This window comes from Trichinella spiralis (assembly GCF_000181795.1).
Source record: "Trichinella spiralis strain ISS 195 chromosome Unknown Scfld2, whole genome shotgun sequence".
Lineage (NCBI taxonomy): Eukaryota > Metazoa > Nematoda > Enoplea > Trichinellida > Trichinellidae > Trichinella > Trichinella spiralis.
Window position 1 is genome coordinate 2,979,781 of NW_003526941.1, and position 19,818 is coordinate 2,999,598.

At 33.8% G+C, this 19,818-nt stretch overlaps 6 protein-coding genes across 6 annotated transcripts; 1 reads left to right on the top strand and 5 right to left on the bottom strand.

Annotated features, from left to right (window-relative positions):
- Nucleotides 1–1,108: 1,108 nt before the first annotated feature.
- On the bottom strand, nucleotides 1,109–1,711 carry Tsp_03145 (putative von Willebrand factor type C domain protein). Its single transcript, XM_003379438.1, has 2 exons — nucleotides 1,486–1,711; nucleotides 1,109–1,407 (listed from the first exon to the last, which is right to left on the bottom strand). The coding sequence occupies exons 1-2, from the start codon at nucleotides 1,709–1,711 to the stop codon at nucleotides 1,109–1,111; spliced, it is 525 nt and encodes a 174-aa protein (XP_003379486.1).
- Nucleotides 1,712–1,805: 94 nt separating this feature from the next.
- Tsp_03146 (putative von Willebrand factor type C domain protein) lies at nucleotides 1,806–5,131 on the bottom strand. The gene is made up of 11 exons (XM_003379439.1): nucleotides 5,120–5,131; nucleotides 4,988–5,083; nucleotides 4,820–4,931; nucleotides 3,943–4,137; nucleotides 3,660–3,842; nucleotides 3,384–3,557; nucleotides 3,194–3,328; nucleotides 2,673–2,870; nucleotides 2,379–2,609; nucleotides 2,078–2,277; nucleotides 1,806–1,994 (listed from the first exon to the last, which is right to left on the bottom strand). The coding sequence occupies exons 1-11, from the start codon at nucleotides 5,129–5,131 to the stop codon at nucleotides 1,806–1,808; spliced, it is 1,725 nt and encodes a 574-aa protein (XP_003379487.1).
- A 1,779-nt stretch (nucleotides 5,132–6,910) lies between these two features.
- Tsp_03147 (E3 ubiquitin-protein ligase synoviolin-A) lies at nucleotides 6,911–7,315 on the bottom strand. The gene is made up of 2 exons (XM_003379440.1): nucleotides 7,226–7,315; nucleotides 6,911–7,039 (listed from the first exon to the last, which is right to left on the bottom strand). Exons 1-2 carry the CDS (start codon nucleotides 7,313–7,315, stop codon nucleotides 6,911–6,913), a joined length of 219 nt encoding a protein of 72 aa, XP_003379488.1.
- Nucleotides 7,316–8,579: 1,264 nt separating this feature from the next.
- Nucleotides 8,580–10,397, bottom strand: Tsp_03148 (conserved hypothetical protein). Its single transcript, XM_003379441.1, has 6 exons — nucleotides 10,335–10,397; nucleotides 10,238–10,303; nucleotides 9,733–9,780; nucleotides 9,000–9,092; nucleotides 8,730–8,852; nucleotides 8,580–8,627 (listed from the first exon to the last, which is right to left on the bottom strand). Exons 1-6 carry the CDS (start codon nucleotides 10,395–10,397, stop codon nucleotides 8,580–8,582), a joined length of 441 nt encoding a protein of 146 aa, XP_003379489.1.
- A 3,262-nt stretch (nucleotides 10,398–13,659) lies between these two features.
- Tsp_03149 (conserved hypothetical protein) lies at nucleotides 13,660–14,104 on the top strand. The gene is made up of 3 exons (XM_003379442.1): nucleotides 13,660–13,691; nucleotides 13,721–13,820; nucleotides 13,907–14,104. Exons 1-3 carry the CDS (start codon nucleotides 13,660–13,662, stop codon nucleotides 14,102–14,104), a joined length of 330 nt encoding a protein of 109 aa, XP_003379490.1.
- Nucleotides 14,105–14,466: 362 nt separating this feature from the next.
- Nucleotides 14,467–15,221, bottom strand: Tsp_03150 (conserved hypothetical protein). Its single transcript, XM_003379443.1, has 4 exons — nucleotides 15,147–15,221; nucleotides 14,861–14,930; nucleotides 14,657–14,795; nucleotides 14,467–14,533 (listed from the first exon to the last, which is right to left on the bottom strand). The coding sequence occupies exons 1-4, from the start codon at nucleotides 15,219–15,221 to the stop codon at nucleotides 14,467–14,469; spliced, it is 351 nt and encodes a 116-aa protein (XP_003379491.1).
- Between the last annotated feature and the right edge of the window lie 4,597 nt (nucleotides 15,222–19,818).

Consider the following 19,818-nt stretch of genomic DNA (forward strand, 5'->3'; position numbering starts at 1 on the left):
TCCCTTTCAGTTGACTGTATCCATTAACATCTGCTCATATCAATTATAGCATAAACTGTCAGTATCACTAAAAAATTGTATTACTGTAAAGTAAATAATAGATGATTTGCGTTTTTTTCTTCATTTACACAAATCTGAAATTAAGTACATTTATTTTTTCTCTTCAACATGTATACTCAGAAAATTTTGCCCAGTACGCAACGCACCCAACGCCTTCAGAAATTTCTATAAAAGTATGCATATTTACTCAGACCTGTTGTTATGATCAAACAGTTACTGTCAGTATTTTAAAATATAAGAACAAGTAAAACATCATATTCAAGGACATACATTATCAAGAATCAAAATACCGTACAGGAGATAGCTCTTTTTTGTTTTGTCTTTTCCGCTTCATCATCATCATCTTCAACAAAAAACAACTGGCCTTCCCTAAGCATAAATGAAAATAAATTGTTACAAAAATTATTTACTCATTTGGACAAAACTGAACAAATACCGCAAAAGCATTCGTAAGTGTGTAAATGAAAAAGCAAATCGATTTGAAAGTTAGCAACAAAGTAAATGTATTTTGAGGAGCAAAAAATTTGCATGTAAAAAGCAAATGAACAAAAATAGGTTGATTTGAAAATGTGCGAAAAATAAGGTATTAAAAAACTACTGTATGAAGCTAATAATGACCCTTTTCGGTGATGAGTATGTACGTGATGTGTATTTGAAAGAAAAAGATCACGAAATGCAATGGTCATCGCATTAATGGGCACAAAATTAAGAGATCTCCTCTATATTTTACGAGAGCAAAATAAGTTACACATTAGGTGCATAGAATGCGATGAATTTGCTTTGCAGTTGTCAAAACGTAAATGCAGAATAACGTTTTTGACCGGTCTAAGAATGAACCCAACCAATCAATCTATTATTATTGTGTTTCGCAATATTTGATCTCTGAAATTCATTTCTAAAACGTGAAAAAATACCTGTCTATAATGCAAACTTTCGTTGTACACATAAAAGAGACACTATTCGTAATTGTGATAAAATAAGTGACCAAGAAAGATATGATCAGAAAAGAATAAAATAAATAAATAAATAAATAAACCCAAAGCAAGCATCAGACAGCAGCATCGCTTGCACATTCTGGCTCTTCACAACTGCCCCCAGTTTCTCGAAGCAGTGAAACGTTTTTGCGTTGCTTGTAAGCGCCATTGCGCTTGATATGCTTCAACAATGATTTGCCTTGTTGAAATTTCAAACTTGACAGTCTAGCTTCTGTGCTTTTAGTTATCGCCGGTGCGCGGTACTTTTTCGCCAACCACACAACAAGCAAAACGATCAGCAACACGACGGCTAAAATTCCGATAATACACAAAGCGACCACAAGACTTGCCTGCTGCACATCTGTCGAATTGTCTAAACAGTTGATAAATTACCACTCGTTATAAACAAGTTATCGGCTTGAAAATAATTATTTTCAGAAAATATACAGACCATTCAATTTTGGATAATTTGGTAGCACCTGCCAGTTGGTCATTTCTTTACATACGGGACAGCAGAGTCCTTCTTTATAAATGGGCTCGACGCATTTGCGACATTCCATTTGAGAGCAGAAAAGTTCACCTCCGTATTGGCAAGTACAATTACGACAAATATTATCTCGCCACATTTCGCCAATATTGTATGAGACTCCACTTAAGTGACAAACACCCGTATCCATTTTCTCTAAAATTGTCTTCAAACTATAACATTCTGACAAAAAAGAAGCCAATACAATACTAATTTACCTATACAAATCGGGCAACAAGAGTCTTTCAGATGCAATGAGCGACTGTCGCAAGTGACACTAGCGCAGCTCTGATAATAACACCGTACCTGACTATGGCGGCAAACGCAGGACACACAAGGACCTTCTTTCCATACGGAACCCTCCACATGAGCCACGCCGGTTTCAGTTGAACAAAAACTGCTGATGTTAGCCGGGGGAGTAAATTCACCGAAACCTGAAATTTTATTTTCAAACGACTGAAGAAGAAAAGATTTTTGAAAATGCAAACAGTTCTCTCCTACCGACATCTTTGCATACTGGACAGCAATTATCATCAGAAATACTTGGCTTGGCACACGGAGCAGGCGGACATTCTTTCCTGTGACAAAGCACGTGACCAACATGACAAGTACAAATTGTACATTTGTCAAGGTTCCAAAATTCACCCTCAACGTAGTTTCGATTGCCACCAGGTGCATGGCAAGTCAATCGATGTAATCGACGATCCAAAGCTGCATCTAAAGATCAACAACAACATTAAAAATAACATACCTGCTTCAAAATTTCATTTCCTCAAAAAATATATAAAAAAAGAAAAACCTATTGCACAGGACACTACCTGGACATCGAGGACAACATTCACCGTCGATGAAAGTTGGTTCAGTGCAGTTCAAATGTGGACAAGCAAGAAGTGAGCAAAATTCTCGACCATGATCACAATAACAATGACGGCAATCATCGAACCACCATTCACCGTGATCACGATATCCTGCCAGTGAACTGCATCCAATCCATTCAGATGTGATGTTCTTTGTTGGAAAAATGGATGAGTCAGATTCAATCCATATACCTGTAAAAATAAAGCAGAAGATTAAATAAGATATTGAAACAATAAAAGCAACAAAGTACTAACCCCTACATCTGCATATCTCACATCCATGCAGATTCTTCTCATAACCATACAAGCAATGCTTGTTGCAGTTGTAAATGCGAGGACAGGCGTTGCACTTACACATTGGACAGCCGTTGGCATCGTGCTCAAAACCATGTGCACAACGCTTTGTACATGACTGCAGGTTCCAAAATTGACAGCCAGATTTTGATCCTGGCTCTAAAGGCAAAACTTCTACTTTTCCTGCTGTTATTGGATCACTTATTTTTACAGACATAAAATTTCCGTGGTGTTCATCTTCAGCACCTAGATTGGAAATATTTCAGGCTTTCTGAATTCACTTATTACTTACCAGTGAACAGATTGAATTATTTATATAAGCTCATCAAAATTATTTTCTTGTTCAAAAAGCAAGCAAAAAGCAATAAAATACTCTAATTTGCTTCAATTAGAGAAATTCAATCACTGACCTTTGAAAGCACCCAATAATAAAAACATTAATTTGTGCAAGTATAATTTTAGAAAACGCCAATATTGATTACCACTGAGATGTTGTAAGTTTTGCAGACATTCACAAAGAAAGCATCCATCCAAACCGCGCTTCAGACCATATTCACATCGCAGCGTGCAAAGCTCAATACTTGGACACGATAACGGTAAATTTATTAGCAACGATTCTAAAAAAAAATATATGGAAAGTATGAATATTTCCAGTTTAAAATTCAAACGTACTTTCACAAACAGGACAACACTGTCCGCTCACATAAAGCGGATTGTCGCATTCCACACTACACAACTGTCTTTGACAAATTACTTGACCATCCTCTGAACACTGACAAGTAGTGCAGTCGTCTTTTTTCCACTGTTCAGTAATATTACGGCTCTCGCCATTTTCTGTCTCGCAGCCTGAAAGAAAAAAAAAGATCAATCAAAGCACAAATTAAAATAAATAAATATATAAATATATAAATAAACAACAATTACCAGAACAAATGGGACAGCATTCACCTTCCGGTACTTGGATCCTTCGACAGCTGGGCGGCGGTGGATGACAAAGCAATGATCGACAGAATATTATTCCATCTTTGCATTCGCATTCTGTGCAAGGCTTTGGATGCCACGTGTCGCCGTTGCGGAACACAGTCTTCTCAACTTCGCAAATCATTGACGTCTCGTTTACCGCAGGTTCCACTGAAACGAGTAGCTATGCAATTTTAACTGCGCAAAATTCCGACTTGCATCGACTGACCAGATATACAATGAAATTGATCACAACAGCTCCCTGGAATACCGTTTCCTTTTTTCAGCACCACCAAATGATGATTTGGTGGACAAACTGCTGGTGGACAGACTCCAGCCAAACAACGACACTCTTCTACCACAGGACAACAACCCTTTTCCGCTATCACTTGTGGTGGCCGATAGCTATCCTCCGGACATTTTTCCACTTTTGTTGGAGGACAGCGGACGTGATTGCAACCAAATTCTGCAAATTCAATGATAAAGTAATAATTTCCACATATTATAAAAATAAAATAAAATAACAGAAAGTGAAATAAATACAAACTTATATACATATACATGTACATACATAACGACCGGATTACTGTTGCATAGCACTGAAAAATGATAAATGACTACAGCACACACTATCGCATGCTAATTCACATAATCGAGAAAAATGCTCAATCAAATCTTAGAGGGGGGCTGCGTCTGCACCACCTTCCCATGCCATCTTCGCCTGTCCTTGGCCCCTTTCCTGCCCAGTCGCTTAAACCGCCGGCACAGCCAACTGAGCCAGAGCAACAATGACGAAGAAAAATCCCCAAAAAAAGGAATCTCGCTGTCTCAGATTTTAATTTAGGAATTTATAAAATTTTATTTGCAAGCGTTTTTGTAATATATTACATTTATATTACTGAACATTTTTGCTTTCAGCGAATGCACGCACTGAAAAAATTGAACTCATCTTTAAGTATCATTTTACAATTAAAATGTATCTGACCATGGACCAGTAGTTAACTTGATAAAAAAATTTTTTTATTAATTAGAAAAAGAAAAAACTTTCAAAAATAATGGCATAAAAATGATATAGTCGTTGCCAAATATGTCCCCTGTTCAAGTTTGCAAGAAAAAAAAATTAAATCCTATATAACACTTGCCCTTACTTTTTGGAAAACACTCAAATATGTCACAGCAACGGCCAGGGGTATCCGTGCCTTCAGAAACTCGCACCAATTCTGATTCAGGTGGGCACGATTTGATATGCTTCAAACAAGCCTGAAAAGCAAAAATATAAGCTCAAAAAGAAAATAAAACAAAAATAAAAAACCCACTTCTTGGTTGCACTGACAAGTATCTGGTGACGGGCAACAATTCGGTGGTTCAGGAGCCGGGGCTGGAACTAGAATCGAATCCTCTGGGCACTTCGGCTGGAAAACAACACCACACTTGGCTTTCAAACAAACCTCTTTCCACATAGCTGAATAAAAGAGAAACAAATTTTAGTATATAAATTTCGTTAAATCATGAATCACAATCAATAAAAAGCAGCGTCAAAGGTGACATCGAAGACAAAATCGAAAATAACGTGAAACAGGCGCTAAATCACCCTTTTGCTCATGCAATTAACTCTCAACTAATCAACCCACACAATTCATGCCTATCAAGTTACTCTACTCTCAGTCACCACTTCTGATCAACTGACACTTGCTTTAATGGTATAGAAAATTATTAATAATTAAACAGCTACTATTTTACAGATACTGTGCTGCAGCAGCAGCAGCAGCAGCGGCACGTTGTTACATGACAAAACTAAAACAACAAAATAGTGAACAAATAGGCAGTGAACAGTGAAGTGTCTCTTCCCAGCATGGGTCAGCTAATAAACCCAAAACGTCATCGAGGACTAGTCCATAAAAGATTTTATAGCATCGCATCAAACGACTGGAAAAATTTGCAAAAATTGAAAGCAGCCGGTAAACTAGTCCCACGATGAGGGGCGCAATCGATTTCTCATTTAAGGATCACAGCGGGTCTTGCAAAGGCAGAAACATCGAGACATTTTCAAATGAGAACACAAAACAGAGCCATTAATGTGAATACCCAAAATAATCGACTTTATTATTAAAATAACTAATTTTTTAGTACTTTGTTCTCAAAAAATAAACTATGCTCCATGTAACTACATCATTATCCGTAAATGAGAATCAGGTGGTTAAATTTTAAAAAAACTGCGCATTTAGCCTAACAACATTTTTTTGTTCAAGAGCAAACTTGAACTGGTAATTGAAGATGCACTTAAAAACAACACTTATTGTAATAAAGTTAAAAGTTATAAAACAATTCAGCATAAAATTGAAAAAAAAAGAATTTTCACGCATATTTGCAGTCACCAACAATAATTACATCTGAACTTGCTCCCCTGACTGATGTACATTGTCTACAGTTGAAAGACAGCTCGTCTTGGCAAGAAAAAGCAAAAGCTTACATGAAGTGTCCAATAATTAATCAACCATTACTGCGGCTGCGCTACTTCAAATGAATATATATATATATATACTAAAAAAACTATATCAAAACAAAAAAAACACTATGCCTATGAAATGCAGTTGCCTGTAAACTAGTCGTCATTTTAGGGGTAATACGTATAACAATCAAACGAAGATTGTTCCACAATATGAGCGCACAAAGCGGTCATGATTTTTGGTCAATTCTGCATAATATGAGCAAGAGCGGCAGTCATCGAAAACAAATATATACAACTTTCTATATACAGCTAAATGACCACTGTCTGAGGTCAAATGCTGAAATAAAAAGAGAGGAAAAAACAAGGAAAGGAGTTGAAACTGCAAATTATTTTCAAAAAATCACTGCAGCAAAATAATAACCGTTCAGTTAAACAGCGCAACGTGCTTAATCTGAATGAAATGCAAGCGAACGAGGCGATCAGATCGATCAATTGGAGAACTGTTTCTATATGATATACATATGCAATGCAATCATAAATTAGCGTTTGTAGAAGTGTTATAGTGGCAACTTTTGCAGCCATCAATTGCTAAAACAAAAAAGTGTGACATGACATTATTAGCCCGTCTGTTCACTGATAACGGAAATGCGGCTAAAAGAAACGATGATGACTTCAGCTGATCAATGTTAAAATAAAACATGAGCAAACGTTGTTTCATGTAGTGCAAATGCACCATTGGTCATTTAAAGATGACATTGTGCGATTGAAAACAACATGAAAAAAAAATGAATCAATTCAAGTGTCCATGCACAGTCGACTGTTGGTAGATACCGCAAACTGCACTGAGAACTTGTATTTGCTTTCCAGAAGCAAACGTGCAAACAAGAACGCTTTTTTCCTTCCCTGTTCCACTTAATAGCTGAAATGCGTAAAGGTAATAATAAACACTACTGCTGCCTGTACGCTGCGGCCTATTGATCCTCACAAAGAGAATAAAGCTGAACCCAACACTATTTTTATCGATCGCCAATTATATCCACGTTACCCCACGCCACTGTCATCTCATTTTCTCACATTTCAATTCTTACTTTTTAATAAAATATACATGTCCATTAAAGTCAACTGTCAACGTCACAAAATCACATTCAAAGTATTCAACAAGCCTCCAAATAAACAAATTTACTAATAGAGACATTATACTGGAAAACATTTGTTAAAATAACATGACATGGAACAATTTGACGCCACCAAATGAAAGAATATACTATGACATTGCACAGCTTCCTACTTACTGTTCATTCATTTGAGCAAAAATTGGTCACAAATTTTCCTTAAAATCGATAAATTTCAACTTTTTATTTACTAATTCCTAGAACAGAGCCACTTCAATTACTCATATTTTCTTCATTCCATAGATCAGGCGCGTGTGTAAACAATTCTGATGCAAACTGAATAAGTGCGAATTAACATTTAGCCGTAAGCGGAACTGACCGATACTGATGGGTACTACATTTTTACATAATGAGCAAACTGCACGTCAAATTTATCCAATTCTTCATCTTCTGCACAAGTTGGCAATTTTGAAAACAGAAATTACTAAATTCCCAAATTGCAAATGCAAAATCACCAAACAAACAAGTAATAGAATTGATGAAAATAATCAACTAAATCTAGGCATTACGATCTACCAGTTCACATGCATACTATTTATTGTTGAACGAATTACTGGGAATGTTAAGAGAAATGGTAAAAGTTGGACAAAAACTCTGCAAACTCATACACAATCATAATATAACCTCTTACAGCGAAAAAATTAACAGTAATAATAGCACAACAAAACTTCTACTTTACAACACGAACAATAACGACCATCAGTCATTACTGCTTATGATGCCTTAACTCAGGAGTGCCGTTTCATTCGTCCGAAAAAAAAACACTGAAAACTGACCAATCACTGCAGCGTCACTGACAGTACTATGTAAACAACACACTGCAAATCTGGTTTTTTATCTTTTACAAACTCATTTAAATAAATTATCTACCGTCGTGAGGAGATTTCACTTGCAGCAAAAAAAAGCACAGCTTTATAATGAATGATGCAACGAACAACATTTGCAGAATTTGTTGAAAACGTCGAATCCTAACTTGCATAATGCAAGAAAAAAACAATTCATTTGTAGGCGTCATAAAATTTTACAGCTTATTTTGAACCCCTTACTAGAAACTCAACAACTGAAAACGAAATAAAAAAAGATATGCAAAGAAATTACTGTCTGTTACTTTCTTTACTGCTGAAAACGGTACAGAATAATAACATTAAAGGTAGACTTCAGTACTACAACGATCAGAATTGCCTGCCGTTAAAAAATGTGGCGTCTTAAGTAAGTTGAACAGATGGTCTGCTGATTTGTTTATTTTACAAATAAGCAGCTTAAAAGCGCTTTTGAAACAGTTCAATCTCAGCATATGTCAATTTCAACACTTGCAACTGTCGTTGCACGGATATGCTGCAAATGAAATTAAAAAAATGACAAACATCCAACTTAAAAATATTTGTGTGCAATTGGATGGTACAATAAAACAACAACAACAAAATTTATGGAAATTACTGCTGAACAACGGAATGCTAAACACGCAACGTTATCAAACGACAGCTGTTTGCAAAAGATCAAACAAACTGTCTGCAAAATTGGCTGTCGCCCACTTTGTGAGCTGTGGCCAAGGAGATAAGCCTTATCAAAAGTATTAACAAAAATATGCCAGTGAAGACTGTCTGCTGCAACAGCGAGTGACGAGTAGTAAAAACAAAGAAAAAAAAAGCAATAGCAGGCAACATGCGCATACCTCGTGGTTAGGACGACAAATTTGCCAGAAATAACGTCCGCCAACGACAACAAACAATCGCTATCATGCTCATCTGATATGCAACTTACTCTGCATGCAAGTGTCGCTGCTTTGCAGTCAGGCGACGACTGCAATTGCAAAAACTGCAATTACTTAAAGAAATGATAAGGCAAATTTTAAATTAAAAAAAGATAAATACAGAATGTAAATACAATGGAAAAAAATTGTTCCTTTTGCTTTTTTCACTAGCTCTATTGGACAACCCACTGTGTACATGGAAATATTCAATCAGTACATGAGAAACCTGCTTCTGGAACTAGCACTAGCAGCGTGACAAGAAGAACAACAGCAACATTCAGCTGCGGCAATTTGAAACTGAAAAATTACGCACACTCATGACAAACTGCACAAAGGTAGGGGAATCATCACCCCAACCAACCAACCAACCAATCGACCAATCGACTGACTAAGTGCCGGATTTGCCAATCAATTGTCAATGATCAGAGTTTTTCTCGCAAATTAAAATAATCGAACTTATTAACTGGAGAAAGGAGACTAAAAAAACTGAAAAGCACAGCAACTTTTCAATGATCGAAGACAACAAAAATCGAAGTGACTGAATAAATAAATAAGTGTCAATGGAAATGTTCAACTTACTTTTTCTTCGAATCCACTCTTCATGACAAATTGCTTCGTCGGAAAATTGAAAATGAGCTTGCTGGCAAGATTTGACTGTCAAGCAAGAGCAGCCGTGTTTCAAAAATAAACTGCAGCCATGATACAGTGATGGAGCTGAACAGTTGAGCATGTTTGGATCTGAAATACAAAAAGTAAAACTTTCACACAGATACTGACAAAACTTTTTCACAATCAAACACAAAATCATCAAACGGCATCTATTAAAATTTTTCCACTTCCAATTTCAATTTCTATTAACAATTTTATCATATACTAAAAACTGAAAACGCAATTTGTTATTTGAAAATACTTGCAATAATTTACTGGAAATGAAAAGCTTGATGATAGTTATGTAGGTTTCAATCAACCGATATAAATGCAAAACAATGGATGTTATTTCGATTAAAAAAAATTAGAATGGAAAGTATGCGCCATGACGCTGGACAAATACCGCAAGCATTGACAAAGTGATTGTAAATATAATTGCAATTCTATCATTTATTGCTTGGTCAATAAATTTCATTTTAACAAATTATTCGAAAAAAAAGTTTTGTTTTATATCAGAACTTTGTAAAAATTCAAAACAATCGCAAACCGGCGTTTCTAAACCATTTGCATGACTCAAAGCGCAGTCGTTCAAAAGCAAACAAAACCCAATGATCTAATATTATGCTTTTTTTTAAATTATATACAAGCAATCGATTGCAGTTAGTTGTTGCAGCAACTGCTGCTGCTGCGAAATGCTTTATAAGCATGAAAACAAAACTTTCCATAATACCCCCTCAAAAACCCCTCATAATATAATTCATTCAATTCGAATTCATCAGGGATTGCTTGCTGGGCACTTTTAACCAACTAACTCTGAGCAGCATAAAGCTTAAAGCATGAATAACGCAAGATTAGATCTGTTACTCGTAAGTCATCGTCGAACTGAACCTAGCAGTCAGTCTTCGAACAAAAAAACCAAGAAACAAGAACACTTCCAAACTTTAGCGCCTAGACCAGTAGAAGACTGGAAAATTTGCAAGCAAAAGCCACTATATCAGAATGAACGAATTAAACACAGATTCTGTCATCCTGGTCCTCAAATTCTGCCCACTTAAGAAATACGAAAATTTTCAACTGTGCAAAAAATTTATTAACAGCTCTGACTAATTTCACCCAATCTTGAGATTAAACAAACGCCACAAATAAAGATACGAGAACAAAGCATTAAAATGTTGATCATCATGTGTGTAGAAAATTTTTTTGTTTCATCATTTGAACAAACACTGCAACAATCAGTGAACGCCAAGGTCGACGAGTTGTTCTATTACACGCTTGCAGAAAAATTTACCGATCGTCATTCGATTTCATCATGTGTATGTATGTGTATGTGCTGTGATGTTATGAGGTCCCGTATTTCTTTCACAAGTTTTCCTTTTCTTGAAATTGAATAAAAGCAATTTACAATTTTCAACTATCAGTTTGATCAAATTTCTCAGAAAAAAAATGCTAAAACAAATTTTGTTTTGCTTCTTTTTCAATCAGCAACTGTTAAAAATTATGCGACGCTTTCAAAACTGCAAATCCTTGATGCATGCAATGGATGGAACAAATTGAATTGCCGAACAACAAATCAAATCAGTTCAACCTTTTTCCCCTTGTCAAGTGCATTACTTGATCGCTTAGTTAAAATCAAAAAAAAATTTCATTCCGGCTTCATCTGGACGTAAGCTTCAGACGTGAGCAAAGATTTAAAAACAGTTCCGCTTGCGTTGGCAATTTTGCATAAAAAACAATTAACCTCAGACTTGCAACAGCTTCTGTTTGCAACCCAGTTACATGATCAATTCTTTGTTGAGGCAAACAAGCATTTAACAACCGATTCATAAATAAACAAACAACTGATGGATGGTTAAAAAAAGCTGAATGCACAATTACGTACGTAGAAAGATATACAGAATGCAATGATGATGATGATGATGAGTTAATCCCTATTGATACAAGACAAATAATGGATTTTTGTTTTGATAATTTCTATACTTTTCCTACTTGTGTATTATCTTGAAAAATATCTCTACTGTGGACAATTTTAATGTACAGTAACCATCAGCATAACAAATTGTAAAAAGCAGGGTTGTATAATTCCTTTCACCATTAGAACGCTGTTATATAGAACGACAAGCTGCGCCATCACGCACGATTGAAGCATGCAATGCAAAAAAGACCGTCCAGTAATGCCCTGACTGTACGCGCTCGGTATACATCGTAGGCAGAACCTTTTTGCGTCTAAATTCTAATTTAAATCAACCCATTTCACTCGTGGTAAAGCTAAACTTATATTAAATTGATGTGAAAGCAATTAAATAAAAAAAAGTGAACACTCAGAATTTCACACAGTGCTGTTGTTGCCTATGTAATAATTACAACCAAACATGACAAACGTGTAGAAAAAGCTGAACTTTTCCACTTCAATAAAAGAATTTTCTGTTGTACAATACACGTGCAGATTTGAAATTGAATTATACCACCCTAGCAGATACGAAAAGGAACGCTCTGGTGTTAGTTGTTTAGTCGTTAATTGAAAAATCAGTCGCACAGCTTTATTTATCATTGTTTACTTTTCGACGACCGACAGTAAAGTAAGCAGCTCAGTTTTGACGAAATCAACAAAAAAAATACTATTTGCCGAGCGTGTTTAACGCACCATGTTGGAGAAAAATGCTGTCTACTAATGTAAGACTGCTGAATAACTAGTATTGAAAACAATAGCTATTACACTAATTTATAATGTTCCATGATCACTTTTACATATTTGATAAAATAATAATATTGTTATTATACTAATTTGCTCAGCACACAGCATAAAAAACGTCACAAAAAAAATTACAGCATCAGAATAACGTACAAAAATGTACATAATTTCCACCAAGCAAAGTATATACAGATATTTTTTTCATTAAATCTTAAATAAAAGTAAGAAGTAAACAAATGTTGATAATTTTTCTGTTAATAATAATTTCAAATTGCAAAATGCGGAATTTAGTGAGCAGCCTAATTAGATGTAGAACCATAATAACGGAAAACCTCAAACTTTATTTTAAAATTTCACTTTTAGCTACAACTATCAAAGTTCGCTATAGATATAGCCTAATTAAAGAAATGTCAAAATTTTAATTTCAAAATTCTAACAAACAAAGGGTCAAGTTTTCTTAAATGTCCGATACATTAAAACACGCTAACAAGCAAATTACTCAGTGTTAAAAGTAAAGTTATAATTTCAGGAATTTATTAAAAATGCCTACAATTTTTGCATGTATGCATATATATATATATATATATATATATGAAGAAAGAAAAAACCGACAAATGTATTTAAGTTAAAAATTATTTCAACAATCTTTTCCAAGTATATTTTTTGCATTTGACAAAAATAGTACAACAAATCTAACAGCTACTATGCCTTTCCACAACATGATGCATAATTAACTATAACCAAAAAAGAAGCTGTCGATTCCATAATTAAATCGAATATAATTGAAATGAACCAACTTCCATCAGTGCCATGGAAATTCTTATCAGTAAAAATTTCAAAAGAAACCAAAAAAAAAGATAACATCCCCAACGTTCATTTACATGTGATGCAATAATTATTGAAAAAGCAGGCTGTATCTTGAATGTGAAGTGTATCTTAAAACGTACGTATGATGAAATGTAAAAATAAATAAATTCTAAAGTTTTCGTTTTAAAGAAACATGTAGTAAATAAAGCTTAAATCATCATCAGGTAACAGAAAATGAGCAGATGGCTGAGTGAGATTGCATGTGGAAGTAAACTTTCAACTCGAACAAAATTTTCAAAATTAAGCAAATAAAAGAAATTTTTATGGAACTTGAATGAATAAGCAAGCACGCATGACTTTTCCTTTCTCATCGACACACGCACAAGTATACAGGATAAATATAATTATACTTTCACACACACACACACACACGTAAAGACCTAGATGCCTGTCCTCATAAATTAACACTGCAGATGTCAATCGACCTCAGTTTTATACCGACAATGTATCATAATTAATACCCAATGTTTAAAGCCACTTGCACGCTTTGCCACCCGCTGTTGTGGTCAATTGTCCATTGACATGCACTGGCAATTCACTGAAAACAATCAATCAATTTAAACGTTGCAACGTGGTATTAAATTATACAATAAAACGATCCATTCTCTCATAAACCTGAATCTTGCAATTCTTGCAGATTATAAATAATGATTATATTAGCAATTTTGCAGAGCACAACCATCTGCGGATAAAACTGAAAATGGAAAAGAGAGAATGGAGAGTCTGCAGATGAAATGCTTCCTCGACTGGAAAATCCTGTCGTCGGTCAAACAACAACGGCCTACGATGATTTCAAAAAAGCGCCTCCGGCTAGCTACTTCTTTTCAGCAATCAGTTCAGCTTCGGCTATCTGGATAAATCAATTCTGAACCCATTCTGACCATAAGAAAACAATTTGCGAAAATCTGTTGCTACCGTTGTCATTAAATGAAAATAAAGACTGCTTTCTACATACATACAGCACCGGAAGGTGTAAAAATCAACATCTCGCATGACGAAAATATGCTATTATGGATAGTAATGCAAACCTCGCTACGACCTAGTTGTAGTGCACTTTCGGCTACAATTACAGTTGCAGGATGTTTGCATTGAATTGAGTTGGAGAATGACGGAAAAATATGCCCAGGCGGTCAAAAAGCCAAAGCTGCTTGCTATTTTACAAAAACAGTCAGCATTGAAAAGGAAAATCTACAATCAAGCAACAATTTTCAAACTTACAATCACCTAAATTCTAATTTTTCAGTTTCGTCTTTCAAACCGGTTGTCCAAATAGCATCCCAGTGTTGACTACAATATGCCATGCAAACAAGAACGCATCGCATAAATTCAAAAGTATCACATCGAAATAATAATAAAATGTAAAGTGTAAGCATTTCAAGAAAAAAAACCGACAAAAATAACAAATGAAACTTTGTCGGAAAATGATAAAAATCAAAATCTGCGCCAAGATTGGAATGATAAATGGGATTTTTTACTTCAATTTTTCCTTTACAACATTTGCATAACGCCTCAATGATCCCTTCACGTAATAAGCTGATTAAAATTGAAACTGAAAAATTGCAAAAAGCAAAATAAAAACCAGTTGTATTAAATTTCAGATTAAAACTGCTGAACCAGCTTCAATACTGACTGGCTGCTCTTGTTTCTGGATAAAAATAGTCCCTTTCATCCAAGTGCAAGTTAGCTTTGAATTATTAAAATTTAAAAGAAAACAAACAATTTCAAATAATTTTCAATCAAACAAAATTCATTATTTATCAAAAATAAATTTCAAATGATTCAGATAGAACGAATAAGAGAAGAATAGAAAATATCCAATTCTGTTCTTAATTAATTAATTAATTAATTAAATTAAGTGAACAATTGATTACACGACTGAAGGCGAAGTTCAAAAAGTAACCAACAATAACGAACCAATGCTTGGCGTTAAATGTCTGAAATGATTACATGACCAATTAAGTATGTTATAGGCCATTCATTCAGTATGTTGAAAAGCTTGCTCAAAGGGGAAGTGGGTTACTGTTGAATAAACAACGTATGTTATAATGTATGACTGCGAAATTTCAAATGCGATATTATTAACCAGGTAATGGAACAGGTTGCAGTGCGACTGGGAAAAAAATTTTTCACCAAATGGTAGCCAGCATCTATTATCATGGTAACAATCTGCTAACTTTTCCTCAGTCTTCACCACACCTTCTTCAACAGCAAGAATAACAATAGAGTAATAATAATAATAATAATAATAATAATAATGCTGTTAGTTGATGTGAAAAGCGTAAAAGAGCAAGAAAATAAACATAAATCAGAAACGAAATGGTCAAACAAACTTTTGAATGTTACGCCTACGGGATCAGCATCAAAACTTGTCCCATGATTGGTTTGTGAAAGCGAAAAATTAACGCACCCTCAGCAATGAAATATTGAAATGCAATCGCTCAAAGAACCTCAACGCTCAAAAATGTCCAAGCAAACAAGCATATAATTGAGACAGAACAAGCAGAAATTGAAAAAGAACATTATTTTCCACTTACTGATTGATAAGCTCGTGCAAGCTAATGGAAAAAACTAGAACTGTGAAGATAACTTTTGAAAAGTTATAAAATTTCATAAAGGAAAGAAAAAAATGATAAAATTCATCGATCACACATCGTAAATTGTATAAGTGGTACTACATGAATCATGAATCAATGAATTATCAAGGAAAACATTAAAATGAATAAACAAAGAAAAAAGAAATAAAACATGCCAGTGGGATAGTTTGCAAACACAGTTTGCTTTGCAACTAACTCTTTTAAATGATCGAAAATTAAGCTATCGTCGTACAAATGAAAATTCATATTTATGGCAAATCATAAAATAGTTATTACTTAAAAAAAACAGAAAAATTACTAAAATCACTCTCATATTTCATTTGAAAGATCAATTTTCACCTCATGTAAAATTAATGATTCATTTGTCCAAATACTTTTTGTGATTTGCAAAAAATGATCAAACGAACAGAAACATTCGCTATCTTGCTTCACTATCTTCCCATGCACATGTGGTTTATTGTCATATTACTGTAAAGAAAAAAATACGCACAAACAACTAACTAACTATTAAGATGAAAACGAAAAATACGATATTCGTTGTTGCTGGTCCACTTTTGTGTTCCCAGCAGCCTGCTTGTTACCTACTGAATTCCAGGTCAAAGCAGTAAGTTCACCAACAACTATAATCAATATGCGAAACTGTTGTACTGATGATTTTTGAAAAATTTTTAAATCTTTCCAAATATTACCATACCACTCAGCTCTTCTTAATTATTAGAAAAATCAAATTTCAAAATACATGCATTTTGTGCTGATGGTGGTCTTTTTATCAAATATTAACTGATCGTTTATACGTTTTTTCCGTGTTGTAGCTAAATGAATCCATCACCTGGCTCTTTCTGTGAAACTAGCTTGGCGGCATTTTATGAAATTGGGCGAACGAAACAGCCAACATAATCTAATCTTTGTCTGTGAAAAGCGCCCCGCGGCATAACTGATTAGAAATCGTCAATTTCAATCTTCCACTGCTGTCACTGATGAACAATCAGTATTACTCAATTTCGCATGACAAATTGATTAATAAAATTAATGGAACACGGAACAAACAAAATAAATGAAAAGTAAAATTTTAAAGATATAAATAAATCCCCCTCAACTCTGATGTATACGACGAAAATGCTTCATCATGCACATTATAAATATATGTTGGTAAAGAGGTAGCACTATTTTTCGAAACAACCAGTAATAAAATCTTTTGAAATGTCAGAATTTTTCAATTATTCATCACGGAATGAACACAGCTTCCTGCAGTCTTATCCCTCTTAACAATAATTGCATCTTACGTTAAGATGATAATTCTACAACAACATACCGCATACCCTAGTTGAAGAAGCTACATTTTTGCAATAAATAAATAAATATGTCCGCCATATCTTGCACGTTAACCAACATGCTTTGTTTAAAAATAATTATACGTTATTTTCACATTTGAAAATTAAGCAAACAGAAAATTGTGTGATTCTGATTTGGGAAAATTTTCTTCTTATACAAAATTGAAATAAGAAAAGCAGTACATTATTATATCAAGGCAAAATTTCAATATTAATCATACTGTCATTTGATGTTATCAAAAACCATAATCAGACGACAATTGACAGAATTTCACTTTTCCCACTTTCGAAAACAATTCAATATTCAATCAATCGCTTCACTGAAATAGTAGCAAAATTTATCTTCATCATCTCATTTTTTCCATTTTAGTTCTAACTGTTCCACTATTGTTCAACATTAACAACTACAAAATTTTTAAAGCTAATTGCAATTAATTGCAAAAATAATAATAAATATAAACGAAAAAAAATATTACTGACGTATTATTTATTATATGACTTATTGATTTCGTGTATCTGATTATTTTGTTTGCTCAACTGTTGGAAAATAACAACGAAGGGTGCTACTGAAAAATGCAACCAACAACTACTAATACGGATCTGATCATTTTTGCTTTGCTAGTGTGTATAGCAGTGATTGAAAAGAAGCAAACAAACATTATACATCAAGAAAAGCTTCAAAATATAGCCCATCAATTGAAGATATTGAATTATTTATACTGATTTTTTAAAAGTATTTAGCAATTTTTGGGTAGGTAAAATATGAAGCATTAAAAGAATGAAGATTGAAAATGCTAGTAGCAAGAAATTGCCGCATTTTGGGCTTTCTTTGTGCAATAGAGAACATTACTTTTACAGATAAACTTACTAAAAATGGGCAGAAATTCTGCGAGACGAAATACCAATAATGCAAGAATAGCATTTTTCACTTTGAAAAGTGAAATAGAAATTCTATACTTAAAAAGATGAGGAAAAGACCGACGGAAATGGTATATAAGATAGATATATGCGTGCAGTAGCTTTCGTGTAGGTAACCAAAATTTCGGCTAGTGTCAAAAGAGACAACAAGCTCGTCAACGGTGACGTTCCAAACAAGAAAAGTGCGTTTCACTACTTACTGCCCGAACTTGTTGGTTATGAGCGGAAAAACAAGTCGCTCAGTATTGTTTATTAAGATGCCCTGCTTTTAGAAAGATAAACGTTCAAGGTTCGTAACCACAACTCTCTGCTAAACTGAATATAGCCATATCTAGTGTACATATACATATACATATATATATATATATATATAAACCATAAGCTGAAAGTCTGATTGAGGAGAAAATAGCATCTAAATAATCGAAATAAAATGATCATCACCATCAGAATAAATAGAATTGAAATCACTTCAGTAATAATAAATGGGAGAAATAAATTCAACTAAAACTTTCCCATATCAAACAAACTAAACATAAAACAACCATTCTGAGAATAATCATGCTTGTCTGATGACTGTGTCTGTCTGTGAAGTTGCAAAAAGGTGATGGGAAATGATTCACAAAACATGTACAAACAGATAAACAATGCAAAATTTGAAGTGAAAAAAATAATAACGATAAAACAAAAATTTTATCAATCATCCATCAATGACGAAGCAAAACAAAGTGGGAGAAGCTTTTCACAAAAAAGTCGCCTTGAATAATATTCAGTTGAAAACCTACCTCGAAGGTGCAAAGAATGAATACTTTAATTAATTATTCAAATTAAGCTGATCATTTTAAACAAGAATAATAACGTTGTAATTTTCATTAGACGAAATCTATTTTCTTCCTTTCCAAACTGTGAGTTGTTTGATTTGAAATTATCGATAGCAACTACTTCCCAAGTGCACTCTTTTCGTTAACAAACGACTTTAGTTAAATTTCACAATAATTTTCTAATAAAAATTGTTTTAAATTATAATTTGTTCTTTGAAATAAAGGGAAGAAAGATTTCATACAACGATGATGATATATGTGCATGAAAGATTTTGCCTTTCAGAATCAATGATTACTATTACATTTTCAATACAACTGATAGAAGACATGAGCAAGTCTAATTTAAAATGTTAAAATCAAAACTGTCATAATAGAAGTAAAAAGAAAAAGAACTATCTATCTCAATCTACCATCTCTCATATACCTCAAACGCTTGGAAAAGGTGATGAATAAAAAATATTTAATATAGGAAAAATATTGAGTTTTCTGAAGAATGGTAAATGTCATTTTGCAATTGTTCAAGTTCAAAATTTGACACGAAACTTCTGCAATTCAGAAACCAAATAAAATTTGCTGATTAAAAATGATCAAATTTCAAGGCACATGCAATCAGGAAACGAAATTTCCCAAATCAGAAGACAACAAATAAAGGATGAAAGTTAATCGACAAAGAGTTCATTATTCAACTCTAGCCATGCAGTGTGTCCAATCAACGTTGAGAGGATTTTCCATCATGACCCATTACGTAAAGTTTGTGCTTCAATCTAATATTTATTATTATTACTATTATCATAAGCATCTGTGAAAAACTGTCATTGGTGCAAAAGTTGTCTGTTAGCTTATGAAATATTTCAGAAAAAAATTAAAGGAAATTAAATTTCCATCTGATAAAATGTATTATCGTTAGCTGC

Bases quoted from the DNA above. Each gene is read 5' to 3' on its own strand.
- Tsp_03145 (XM_003379438.1), bottom strand. From the start codon at position 1,711: ATGGATACGGGTGTTTGTCACTTAAGTGGAGTCTCATACAATATTGGC. The intron at 1,408-1,485 runs GTCTGTATATTT...TCAACTGTTTAG, and splicing joins AAATTATCCAAAATTGAATG to ACAATTCGACAGATGTGCAG.
- Tsp_03146 (XM_003379439.1), bottom strand. The intron at 4,932-4,987 runs GTGGGTTTTTTA...TTTGCTTTTCAG, and splicing joins CTTGTCAGTGCAACCAAGAA to GCTTGTTTGAAGCATATCAA. The intron at 2,610-2,672 runs GTTAGTACTTTG...TTATTTTTACAG, and splicing joins TGAGATATGCAGATGTAGGG to GTATATGGATTGAATCTGAC.
- Tsp_03147 (XM_003379440.1), bottom strand. From the start codon at position 7,315: ATGTCTCTATTAGTAAATTTGTTTATTTGGAGGCTTGTTGAATACTTT. The intron at 7,040-7,225 runs GTATATTTTATT...TACGCATTTCAG, and splicing joins CAGTTGACTTTAATGGACAT to CTATTAAGTGGAACAGGGAA.
- Tsp_03148 (XM_003379441.1), bottom strand. From the start codon at position 10,397: ATGCTTATAAAGCATTTCGCAGCAGCAGCAGTTGCTGCAACAACTAAC. The intron at 9,093-9,732 runs GTTTATTTTTGA...TTGCAATTGCAG, and splicing joins ATCACTGTATCATGGCTGCA to TCGTCGCCTGACTGCAAAGC. The intron at 8,628-8,729 runs GTAATTTCCATA...TTTCATTTGCAG, and splicing joins TAGCATTCCGTTGTTCAGCA to CATATCCGTGCAACGACAGT.
- Tsp_03149 (XM_003379442.1), top strand. From the start codon at position 13,660: ATGTCAATCGACCTCAGTTTTATACCGACAAT. The intron at 13,692-13,720 runs GTATCATAATTA...CAATGTTTAAAG, and splicing joins CTCAGTTTTATACCGACAAT to CCACTTGCACGCTTTGCCAC. The intron at 13,821-13,906 runs GTATTAAATTAT...TGATTATATTAG, and splicing joins AATTTAAACGTTGCAACGTG to CAATTTTGCAGAGCACAACC.
- Tsp_03150 (XM_003379443.1), bottom strand. From the start codon at position 15,221: ATGGCCTATAACATACTTAATTGGTCATGTAATCATTTCAGACATTTA. The intron at 14,796-14,860 runs GTTCAGCAGTTT...GCAATTTTTCAG, and splicing joins GCCAGTCAGTATTGAAGCTG to TTTCAATTTTAATCAGCTTA. The intron at 14,534-14,656 runs GTTTCATTTGTT...GGCATATTGTAG, and splicing joins TTTTATCATTTTCCGACAAA to TCAACACTGGGATGCTATTT.